The sequence below is a fragment of the Pecten maximus genome, chromosome 17 (genome assembly GCF_902652985.1).
Source record: "Pecten maximus chromosome 17, xPecMax1.1, whole genome shotgun sequence".
NCBI classification, from domain to species: domain Eukaryota; kingdom Metazoa; phylum Mollusca; class Bivalvia; order Pectinida; family Pectinidae; genus Pecten; species Pecten maximus.
Genome location: NC_047031.1, coordinates 30,945,925 through 30,958,902, shown reverse-complemented (window position 1 = coordinate 30,958,902; position 12,978 = coordinate 30,945,925). Strand labels below are relative to the sequence as shown.

Sequence of the window (12,978 nt, the reverse complement as noted above, 5' to 3'; positions counted from 1 at the left end):
ATAACATATGATTTGAAGATCTGTTTATAGAGAACTTTTAAAAGAAATTCACTTAACAGTTAACATTGTGCGCTTTACAAAAATGAAATATGAATCAACTTTGGGATTACATCAGTATATAATTATAATGTTCTGTCAATTTTGTAATATCTGGTTGAAAGTTTAAATTTAGTTATTTATATCAAAGTTTTTCGAGTTGTCAAACTTTGAATTATCTTATATATATTTATTACTATAAAAACAAAGATTTTGACTTGGACCAGTGAGATACTTTAATTTATAATCAGTGTTTTTGAGTTATCATAGTTCGAGTTAATTAATTTTGATTGTAAGAACATGTATTCTCTTGTCTTCACTAAAACAGAATTTGTAAGAGTCAACACCATAGACAATTACTCTCCTTTTGTAATTATGATTAATTACAAAATAATTATAGAAATTCTATAATCTTCCAGGCTTTGGAAATTAACAGCAGTTGTTTATAAGGTTTAAATCATATTACACTGTACATTTACATGTGTTCATAAACATTGTAATACATTTGGTTTAAATTTGGTTTACTTCATTTAAAGGGTGATTCCATCATTAGTTTAAATTCAAAGGTTAGGTCATCAAAATTAAACTTATTGGAAAATATGATTTTTTCCCAAATAGTAAATCTTCGAATCTTTAATTTACATAAATCTAACAGTTTGACTCGCAGGGTAATTAACACAAGTTCTCCAAATTCTAAGTCCTAAAAATTCTTTATTCCTACCAAAATATCACTTTTTACTTGAAAGTCAGTCAGTATTTTTGTAGGATTCATCATTTTTCTGTACATTTTGGCATTTATTTATTTCCCTGTTCAAAAGTGGATTTCATCAGTAAAAAATGTACATGGTTCTGATATCTGAAAGAAGGAATGTCCCTCTAAATTGAGTCTCATTTTATAATTATCTGCCAGGGTCATTTAAGAACATGCCAGGCATTGGAGAAGTGTTGGAACTTCAAACACCTAATTAGAACACACACAATAAAACAGTCCTTGTATGTTTTGACATTGAGTACAAAAGATGGTTTTAAATTTCCTTTTTATTAATTTCAGGCAATATTTTGTGAAATAAACAGTTACTATACTTAGCAATAGAAATCTGATCTATAATACTCTCAACAGTATAATTATATAATATGACAATTATTTTATAAACATTGCAAAGAATTATTTTTCAGATAAATTTCATTTAAAATTCAATCATTATTCTTGGTACAACCTACATATGTGCCATGTTGATCTATGTTTATTTCTGCTGACTAATGTAGACTAACTACACATGTACTAAGCCTGCATTTCATAAATGATAAAAATCTAGGGTTATCACATGGGCTTCATTTTAAATGGTTACTAGCCCCATGGCCATGTGCTGTAGATAATATAACCTTCTTCTAAATATACAATGCGAGTCAGACACATCGTATCATCTGTAACTAACAATAAAAAAGCTGGGACGTAACCGATAGGCACTTGTTTCCTATGCATATGCCTAGCCTAGTTGTCTTTCGGCATTGTTTACAATGTAAATCAAGTGCCTGTCGTAAGCCTAACGTTAACGCTGAGAAAATAAATCGACAAGGCGGCCTAAATATTTATGATAGAATCGATCATAACACAGTGTTATCGGCAAATGCCTACCTTTGATCAGATCAGACTGGAACCACATACAAAAATAATTACAAGGACCCTATACTGAGTTTAATTCCAACGTACTCGCATGTCTTGTTGTGTACAATATATCTAGGTCAGACGTGAATGGAGACGATGACATTCGGTAATTCCCGATCGGTTACGGACGACATGATAAAAATAAAAGCGAAAACATACCGCTATTTTTGTTACTTATTTTTCATCTGAGAACAAAAGTCATATATAACTAATGCTTAAACACTATAGTGAGACTTTGGTGTTGATATTGTTCAAGATTTTTGCCCATGGGAATACTACATCCGGTTTTGAGCCATTCCGGTACCGGTTTTTTTGACCATACGATTTTCTTTGTTCGTATGTACATTATATGGGAAGGGAGGCAACTCTTGTTGGAGGTACCGTTTTCCAGTATTTAGAGAGCTTCGCTCGGGCACCTTCGGCGCCCTAGAGCTGCGCTCTTATTATCTAATGGTGGGATTGGGAGGGAAGATGGAAGTACAGAAGGGCTGGGAGTGGTGGGAGGGAGGACGGTACGACAGAAGGGCTGGGAGTGGGAGGGAGGACGGTAAGACAGAAGGGCTGGGAGTGGGAGGCAGGACGGTACGACAGAAGGGCTCGGAGTGAGAGGGAGGATGGAACAACAAAAGGGTTGTGAATGAGAGGGAAGACGTAAGGACAGAAGGTGAGGAATGGGAGGGAGGACGGAGGGACAGAAATATGGTAGCGAGAGGGAGAACGAAAGGACAGCAGGGTGGGAGAGTTCTATTTGCATTCTTTATTGATATATCCGTGATAAAAACAACAAGCAAAAACCTATAACGGAGATGTAAAATGGAATTACCAAGTTTATTGACAAGCATCAAACAACTGCATAATGTAAGAAAGGTTATTTTTTTTGCGATCTTTGTTCCTGTTTAACGTCATTACCATCCCGGAAGTGGTCAATTTAAACAAAATGAAATATAACATAGACAACTCGCCATCCTATAATTCAAATATCATATTTATTATATTACCCTTTTTCATTTCCACCCTTTTCCTAATATTGTTTTGTTTTGTAGGAACTCTCCAGACATTTAGCACGAAACATGCTACTCAATATTACTCCAGTCATACAATTACGATGTCCATACAGGTAGGAATGATCACCCGAGCTGTTTAGTGTTAATTTGTCAAATTTAGTTCATTACTAAAGCCCTTTCCTACGCTGTTAAATCGTACTTAGAAAAGTATAGGGATAAGAGAAGAAAAATAACGGTATCCAGAAGTGTGTATTGTTTAAATAATGCTTAACCTTTAATTTTCTCTATGTTAATTATCGGTTTAATTTCAAAGAATCGCATTCACGAATTTATTTTCTGATGAATGTCAATTTAGTATATACATAGTGCAATCACAACTAATAGATATATCGAATACAAGTCGCAATTAGAAGGTTGCATTCCTTTTGTAATACAAGGTAAATATAAAGTTTCACAAAAGGATGAATATTCGAAGTAACACAGTATAGTAATACCGTTGTAGTTCTTAAATGTTAAATACTACAATAATTTCTAGGTAAAAAGTAGATAAAATCAATGAACGTTTCGTTTGTGATACGTCGTTGGCGTTACAACAATGGCATTACCTCAGTAAATATTTTCAACACTAGAGACAAGCAAATTTGTCACCCTATGTGCAATTTTACAAATTAAGTTTTTCAAATAATCCAATTTGATTTCTGTAAATGCTTTATTTAAAGAAGCCAACTCCTGGTATTTGGAAATTGACCCGACGTAGCAGTTCCTCATGGACAGTAAATGTCACAGCGTCCACTTATCTGGACGTTGACTACCAGCTTAAAGAAACAGACAAATTCGGAATCTCGTATGTAGTAGACCGTAATCCTATTGCAGGTTTGTAAATCATATTATTATTATTATTTTAAAAAATATACCAGTAGCCTACGAGGATAGTCGTATGACCTTACAGAGAGCATAAACAAATAATGTATGATACTTTGAAATAGTGTCCAAGGAGTCCATTACATGTATTCACATACATCTTACAGTAGTTTGATGTTATTGGATGGCATTTACATAGCAAATAACAACAAGTAGGCTTATCTTGACGATGATACCATGTATCGCTCAAACAAAAAAGGGGAGATAATCATGACAGATATGGAGATGAGACCGTACCAAAAAATAAATAATATGATATACAGTGTAAATATATATAAAAAACCAATATATCGGTATAAACATTTACACATCAAATGATAGATTTAAAAGGTTCAAGAATACTTCACAGATATTTTAGCTCGATATTCTATCACTTAATCACATTCTATTCACCTTACACAAACGCATATGGCAGATATGTAAACATATCTCATCGACTTGAATAAAACTCAAGTGATATTTTTAAACTAACCACAGGTAAAAACTACACCCTGGAAGTCCTCGCCTACAACCTGAACTCTTCGTCGTCATCGTTCAATCTACATCTACTGGACGACAATGGAACGCACCTGTACAGTCATCCTGTACATATCTTGTTTGGTTCTTCAAAAATAACTGGATACATGGCAATTGTTACACCAGCAAAGGTAAGCAAGGGAGACAACCTAATGATGTTATAAATCCGTCATTATATCTTAATTTTTTAACACTTTGTGTTCATATCTATTTTTTACTAATTTATTTATGTTTCAGGATTTCTATGTACAGTTAAGTGGTATTGACCAAAACGGTTTCCAATTCAAGAGGATGTGTAGAAAAATGACAAGTCCTGTTAGCGTTGATTTATTTGTGAAGCCGATAATAGGTGAGCAAATGATATAAATCGTCAAGGTCGTCTCTATTCAAATAAAAAGGTGACTTATAATATCAATTATTAAAGTGTGGCTCGTCAGTGGTGCGAGGGAGAAAGGTCTCTATATCCAGAAGGGGATTAAGGTAAATATAAATGGGTCTATACTGTTACTGATAAGTTGTTCGGTATAGCTGGCTAAATTTTCGCGGTTGTCCTTGAAGAACATAGTTCAGTAATACATTTTGCGAAACAGTCTGTCAACATTCTGTAGAAAACAAGCGAAGACTTATATTCTTGTGAGTTGGTAAATTTATGCTATTTATTACATTTTTACCAATTGAATTTCGAAAAGTATTCATTCTTTGAAAGTTTTGCTTTTTCTGATATTTTTTCTGGTTTTACCAATCAAAACAATACTTAGAAACGATAATTGGGGAAAATTAAGATGTGCATATATCTCTCCGTAATGTTGTATGACGCCATAACACAAGATGTAATACATAACGTCACGATTTGGTGTACATTTGTGAGCCATTGAAAGGGGACCGCAATGAATTCTGGGAGATCTTGAGCTGTCTCGGTATATTTTGCTGTGAAATGTAATAAACGGAATATCTAACAGCATCTTCAGTAATACCAAATATATTTCACTAGTGTGACGAATATTTTGATATGTTTCACTCCTGCCTCGCACTCGTGAAATATGCAATGTATTTGGTATTCCTGAGGACACTGCTAGATATCCTTTATATATCTAGAATATGTGGTATGAATATTAGCTTACTTATGTATTAGTCCTCGTTTATTCGAGCTATATTTAATAGCCACGGTAGATTACCAATCGTTATTTGACTTTTAACTGATTTGTCAAGACCTCTTCGACCTCGGGGAATATCAAACTTCTAAGGTGAACAAGTATTTGTCCTAGCATAAAGAAAGTAAATGATTGTATACTATTCGTATATTAATAGGCATACAAGTTCTGTTAAGGTGATAAACCGATGTTGCATAATCCAAGAATTGAAACTATTTCGTAATTTCTAGAAACTGGATAATTCTTAACGGGTATGAATTGCTTATACTGTCACAATAAGCTAATGAACACTTCCATTAAGCCCATTAGTATACGTAAAATATTTTCTTAAACATATTTAATATGCTTATTTTGATTTTTATTTCTCATCCATGAATAAGTAGATCTTTAGTTACGCTTTATACAATTTATAAAGTAACTTGCTTTCATTGTGTCTTTTATTTGTATTATTATACTTTATACGATATGAGGAGAGGTATATATTATATTTCTGACAGGAAACCTTGATGTTGGAGTAGTCCACAATATAACATATACACTAAGTAACCTTGGAGGATCCCCCCAGACCTACACTGTCAGTATTACTGACGACAAGGGAAGGGTTCAAAGTCCAACATCTCAACAGCAAATACTACCTGCAGGGAATACCACAAGTGGATATTTCCAGATATTGAGTCCGAATGAATTGGAACTAGTGTAAGGACTAATTAATTGAATATCAGGACCTAATTGTTTCTCTAATTAGCATAACGTGCAATCCTTTTGAATCGATGACATGTACCGACGGTATAATCTAGCTAACGCTGGGTATGCTAAAAGTTATAACCTAAGGATTTATAACTACATATATGAAAATGTTAAACGTGAAACACAATTTAATAGATTTATCAATATCTTGCATTTTTCATATTGTCACATTCGAATGATAGGAAATCAAAAACGCGTTTAAAAAGTGTTCGAATGGTCATTGTAATGTTATAGAAATAATCTGAAAGTAACATACAAAAATGTACGTGTATATTTGTAAAAGCAACAACAATTAAGTAGCAACATGTACTCTCGTCAATAAATGTTTTCCGTTTCTATTATTCAATCAGTATGATTAATTTCTTGTAACATTTTGCATTTGATTTTAATGGAGGGGGGGGGGGGGGGGGGGGGGAGGGGACATTGTCATATATATCATTACATCTTCAAATAACTGATAAAATCATCGTGTGGATCTGCTTTATGGTTAAAGCAGATCCACCAATGATTCTAACGGAAAAGTTATGCTTTTATATTCTATCTTAAAATCATGAACGATTATTATTTTAAATTATAATCTGTTATTTGTAGGACTTATACTGTGAGTGTGAAACTGTCGGGATCTGCGTCAGTCCTTCAGTCTAGTAGATCAACAGTTATGGTATGTAGGCGCTTTTTTTAGAGTAGACATTTGTGCCAGAAGCCATATTCTGATAACTCGTGATTTGTAATAATATGTACAAATATACTATACCCGTGATTTTTTGATAATACATACAAATATTCTTCATCCGTGATTTGCAACAATGCATACGAATATTGTACTATACACGGGGTTTGTAATACAACATACAAATATACTATGCCCGTATTTTGTAAAACAACATTCAAATATACTACACGTTTGATTTGAAATACATCATACACATATGATCTTTATTTTAATGGAGCTTAGAAGTATCGTGTAGTGTTTGTTATCATATAAATACGAAACAATCTGTTTTCTGAAAATCCGCCAGGTATATATACTATGTGGTTATTCATTTACTTATATTTTAGGTAAATCCAGCAATTATAACATTCTGATGTATTCTTGTTTAGTTTGCTGGAGCCGTATGTTCTTCCTTCGTATCCCGGAAGTGCAGATTGTCAGACACCGGAAGTAACTGCACTTCGTTCACATGGTCGGCTACAGCCGTCTTCTCTTTTGATGTATCAACGTACGTGGACATTACAAACGTTTCACTGACCATAGACTCTACCGATAGGAAGCGTTTACATATCAGGTAATGCTTACCTTTAACCGATACCTCATATATACTTATAAATACTTAACCGGTTAAGTATTTGGGTTTGTTATTTGCTTTTCGGAGCAATTTCGACTTGCTGAATTCCCATCTTGATTTCCATTATTTGACATACTGAATTCTAATCTCGATTTTCATACTTTGACATACTGAATTCCCATTTCGATTTTCATACTTTGACATACTGGATTCCCATCTAGATTTCAATACTTTGACATGATGAATTCCCCTCTTGATTTCCATAATTTGAGTTGCTGAATTCCCAACTCGATTGCAATACTTTGACATGCTGAATTCCATTTTCGATTTCCATACTTTGACCTATTGAATGCCTATCTCCATTTACATGCTTTGACCTTCTGAATTACTTTCACTTTGTCCATACCCCTTTCCCCAGTACCACCAAATTATTTAAGAAAGACAAAATAGTTGTAAAGATCAGTTCTAATCTGTGAATGGTGCCGCGCATTTGTTTATCCTTTGTACAATTTAATTTTGAAGACATACAGGACTTGTACAGAATCTTCACATTTCATGACATATATGGCGTTACATATACAGCCATATAACGATTGCTAAAGTACAAGAACATACCTTGTGTTGTTCTGCAGTGGAATTTGCTGTCAAGATAGCTTTACCGCAAATGCCAAGCCGTCCGCCGGAAGTGGATGCGAGACTTCACAGAGCGTGATCGCGTCGGCCCAAGAGGAAGTGGTAGACTTAGTTCCTGTAGTTACAGACCAGGGTTCTCCGGAAACACATCACAATGTGGGTGATTTCCGGTCATTATTGATAAAAATATAACTAAATCTGTTTCAGACGGATAGAACTACACATATTTAAAACAAAATTACAATGCATTGAATTTGTATCACTTTGACTTTTAAGCTTATTTATTGTTTTGCATTATAAATTGAACATAATCTAAGCCACAGTATCCACACGCAGAGACATGAAATGTTTAAGGAATTAACGCATTTATTTCAAACAGTAAAAGTAAATACTCGTGGTATACAGTCTTAATGAAGAAAACGAATGCATTTTATTTTTACTTTTTTTTACAAACAGCATACTGTTTTAATTTTAGATAACTGGTTTTGTACTTTCTCATTTGTTTATGTTTCAACAGGAGAGTGTACCACACAAACACCATACCACTAACAACAAATCAAACGTTTGGCCAGTTGTCGGAGCAGTCGTTGGATCTGCAGTCGCCATTGTCGTTGGCGTCATAGTAGTGATAACATATAAGGTGCATCTTCAAAAGACCGCAAAGCTGAAGATGGGTCAAACGGACTTCCCTTCTCGTGTGGACAAATCCAACAAACCACAGTTTCATCAAAGTTCCTTAAGTTTATAGATATCTAGAATTATGATATTATCATATAATAATCTACTGTTCAATCTAAGTACCTTAATGTTTTAAGTATTTAAAATTGTGATATTATTATATAGCAAATCTACAGTTCAATCAAAGTACCTTAATGTTTTAAGTATTCAAAATTGTGATATTATTATATAGAAAATCTACAGTTCAATCAAAGTACCTGAATGTTTTAAGTATTCAAAAGTGTGATATGGAAATATAACGGTGAGCTATAACAGTGTGCTATGTACATTGTAGTCATATAAAATTGTAACTTAATCTAGATTTGAAAGATTTAATCGTAAATATGTTATTGTCTATTTGCCATTCCATTGTTGATTGCCTAAATAAAAAAAATTCACATAAGCAAGACATTTGGTAAAGTTGGACACAATAGATATACAAGTTAGGGGATTACAAGTTAGAGGATTACAAGTTGGAGGATTACAAGTTAGAGGATTACAAGTTAGGGGATTACAAGTTAGAGGATTACAAGTTAGGGGATTACAAGTTAGAGGATTACAAGTTAGAGGATTACAAGTTAGGGGATTACAAGTTAGAGGATTACAAGTTAGGGGATTACAAGTTAGAGGATTACAAGTTAGAAGATTACAAGTTAGGGGATTACAAGTTATAGGATTACAAGTTAGGGGATTACAAGTTAGGGGATTACAAGTTAGAGGATTACAAGTTAGGGATTACAAGTTAGGGGGTTACAAGTTAGCGGATTACAAGTTAGAAGATTACAAGTTAGGGGATTACAAGTTAGAGGGTTACAAGTTAGATGATTACAAGTTAGACGATTACAAGTTATAGGATTACAAGTTAGGGGATTACAAGTTAGAGGATTACAAGTTAGAGGATTACAAGTTATAGGATTACAAGTTAGGAGATTACAAGTTAGGGGATTACAAGTTAGATGATTACAAGTTATAGGAATACAAGTTAGAGGATTACAAGTTATAGGATTACAAGTTAGAGGATTACAAGTTAGAAGATTACAAGTTATAGGATTACAAGTTAGAGGATTACAAGTTAGAGGATTACAAGTTAGAGGATTCCAAGTTATAGGATTACAAGTTAGGGGATTACAAGTTAGATGATTACAATTTAGAGGATTACAAGTTAGGGGATTACAAGTTAGATGATTACAAGTTAGAGGATTACAAGTTAGGGGATTACAAGTTAGGGGATTACAAGTTATGGGATTACAAGTTAGAGGATTACAAGTTAGGGGATTACAAGTTAGACGATTACAAGTTAGGGGATTACAAGTTAGAGGAATACAAGTTATAGGATTACAAGTTAGAAGAATACAAGTTATAGGATTACAAGTTAGATGATTACAAGTTAGGGGATTACAAGTTAGACGATTACAAGTTAGGGGATTACAAGTTAGGGTATTACAAGTTAGAGGATTACAAGTTAGAGGATTACAAGTTATATGATTACAAGTTAGAGGATTACAAGATATAGGATTACAAGTTAGGGGATTACAAGTTAGGGGATTACAAGTTAGACGATTACAAGTTATATGATTACAAGTTAGTGGATTACAAGTTAGGGGATTACAAGTTATGGGATTACAAGTTAGAGGATTACAAGTTAGTTGATTACAAGTTATAGGATTACAAGTTATAGGATTACAAGTTAGGGGATTACAAGTTAGAGGATTCCAAGTTATAGGATTACAAGTTAGCGGATTACAAGTTAGATGATTACAAGTTATAGGATTACAAGTTAGGGGATTACAAGTTAGATGATTACAAGTTAGAGGATTACAAGTTAGGGGATTACAAGTTAGAGGATAACAAGTTAGGGGATTACAAGTTAGGGGATCACAAGTTAGGGGATTACAAGTTAGAGGATTACAAGTTATAGGATAAGTTAGGGGATTACAAGTTAGGGGATTACAAGTTAGGGGATTACAAGTTAGGGGATTACAAGTTAGGGGATTACAAGTTATAGGATTACAAGTTATAGGATTACAAGTTAGGGGATTACAAGTTAGGGGATTACAAGTTAGGGGATTACAAGTTATAGGATTAAAAGTTAGGGGATTACAAGTTAGAGGATTACAAGTTAGGGGATTACAAGTTAGGGGATTTCAAGTTATAGGATTACAAGTTAAAGGATTACAAGTTAGATGATTACAAGTTAGAGGATTACAAGTTATAGGATTACAAGTTAGGGGATTACAAGTTATACGATTACAAGTTAGGGGATTACAAGTTAGGGGATTACAAGTTAGAGGAATACAAGTTATAGGATTACAAGTTAGATGATTACAAGTTAGAGGATTACAAGTTATAGGATTACAAGTTAGAGGATTACAAGATATAGGATTACAAGTTAGAGGATTACAAGTTATAGTATTACAAGTTAGGGGATTACAAGTTAGACGATTACAAGTTAGGGGATTACAAGTTAGGGGATTACAAGTTAGAGGATTACAAGTTAGAGGATTACAAGTTAGAGGATTACAAGTTAGGGGATTACAAGTTAGGGGATTACAAGTTAGACGATTACAAGTTATATGATTACAAGTTAGTGGATTACAAGTTAGGGGATTACAAATTAGACGATTACAAGTTAGGGGATTACAAGTTATAGGATTACAAGTTATAGGATTACAAGTTAGGGGATTACAAGTTAGAATTTACAAGTTGGAATCTTATGGCGTATTGAGGATTCTTTTAAATTCGTTTGAAAAGCAAGAGAGTTCTGCCTGAAGATTATACATCAACCTTTGACCCCGAGGTTGCCGTTATTGCTTTTAATATATATTCATGATATTGTTGATTGTGTTTCAGTTAAATTAAAATATTTGCAAATGACAACTCTCTTTATAGTATATGTGATCATTATCTCATCGAATTGGTATACCATTTTCCTTATCTTTATTTGTTGGTAACTAACCTGGACATTACATTTAATCCTTCTCCAACTTAATATGTGCATTATCAGGAAAAACTAATCAGAACAGTCCTACCGTTCCTGTAATGACAAGCGAACTACTGAAATAAAAACACATACACGTCTCGGTCTCACAATAAGGGATGATGTCAAAAGGAATCAGCATATATTTAAAGGGTGTCCATTTAATACATCAAAAGTCACAACCATTTAAAAACTTCAAACTTAATCTAAGGGGATAGGGCACGGCCAGGAAAACCTTAACCGATGGTCTTAAGAATTAAAATGAATGATATTTGAACAACGATTTGGAAAGCAAAAACAAAAAATTATGTTTTTTCATCCCAATTTTCAAAATTTAGACTTATTTGGGAAAATTTGCAATTTTTTCCAAAAAGTGATTATGCCAAAATAAGGATAAAACAATTCCATGACTTCCTGTAAATTTTCAATGGTTACAGGGTGAATCCTATATGTTAATTGAGGAACTTAAACTTCAAGTAAAAAAAATTATTGAATAACTTAAGCAATTAGCTCCAATTTCAAAATGTAATGACATTATCATATCTATATACATATTGATCGGATGATCTGGCTCTTCCTGTCTCTATTGTTTAAAGCGAGTTTTAATTTGTTGTTATAATCAGTGTTGGATTGACATAGATACATTATAATTTATTGTTTTGTTGATTATAAGCATATTTAAGCTATTACAGAAGAGGATGCCAATATTGGAGGTAAACATATTTTTGAATGAACATACTTTAATGTCAGGTGCATATTGTAAACTGTAAAATGCAATTTCAGCGGTAATAGGTCAAATAAAGTGATATCTTCAGTGTTGAAAATGATACGAATTATTTATCAGATGAAAAGAAGCGTTTGGTTCTAAATATTCAGTCCACAAAAATGTTGAAAACTAAAAAAAATAAAGTTTAACATTTGTGAAATTTTGATAACAGATACTTAAACATACAAGTCAAACACATCAACCATACCCAAAAAAACTTCTTTTTAGCAATCGAAATAGCAAACAAAACCTAGGTTAACACCTGTGGTTGTATTTTCGTCATATACTGTACCATTTACGGAAAAATGTAACTACGACCAAAAATTCAAATAAAACCCATATCCAAGAGCCTCTGTAATGTTGGATTGGTGAACAGTCCAATCTCTGCGTGCCCTTTCCTGCGACGGATTTTTACACACTTTTATGGGAAGGAACGAAGCTTTAAAAATGAAATGAAGTCCTGAAACGAATACACTGTGATGTTCATTAACTTTACCTTAAAGTCTCGGTGTTTAACAACATCTGGGAAAATTGTCTTCATACTCCCTGTTAAAGCTT

General features: G+C 33.3%; 1 protein-coding gene across 1 annotated transcript; it reads left to right on the top strand.

Moving 5' to 3' along the window:
• Positions 1 to 2,750: 2,750 nt before the first annotated feature.
• On the top strand, positions 2,751 to 11,551 carry LOC117315806. Its single transcript, XM_033870204.1, has 9 exons — positions 2,751 to 2,819; positions 3,426 to 3,579; positions 4,105 to 4,274; positions 4,381 to 4,492; positions 5,792 to 5,990; positions 6,633 to 6,702; positions 7,143 to 7,327; positions 7,960 to 8,116; positions 8,478 to 11,551. The coding sequence occupies exons 1-9, from the start codon at positions 2,808 to 2,810 to the stop codon at positions 8,706 to 8,708; spliced, it is 1,290 nt and encodes a 429-aa protein (XP_033726095.1). The 5' UTR covers positions 2,751 to 2,807; the 3' UTR covers positions 8,709 to 11,551.
• Positions 11,552 to 12,978: the final 1,427 nt, after the last annotated feature.

Coding starts and splice junctions, on each gene's coding strand:
- LOC117315806 (XM_033870204.1), top strand. Junction 3,580..4,104: donor AGACCGTAATCCTATTGCAG/GTTTGTAAATCA, acceptor AACTAACCACAG/GTAAAAACTACACCCTGGAA. Junction 5,991..6,632: donor CCGAATGAATTGGAACTAGT/GTAAGGACTAAT, acceptor TGTTATTTGTAG/GACTTATACTGTGAGTGTGA.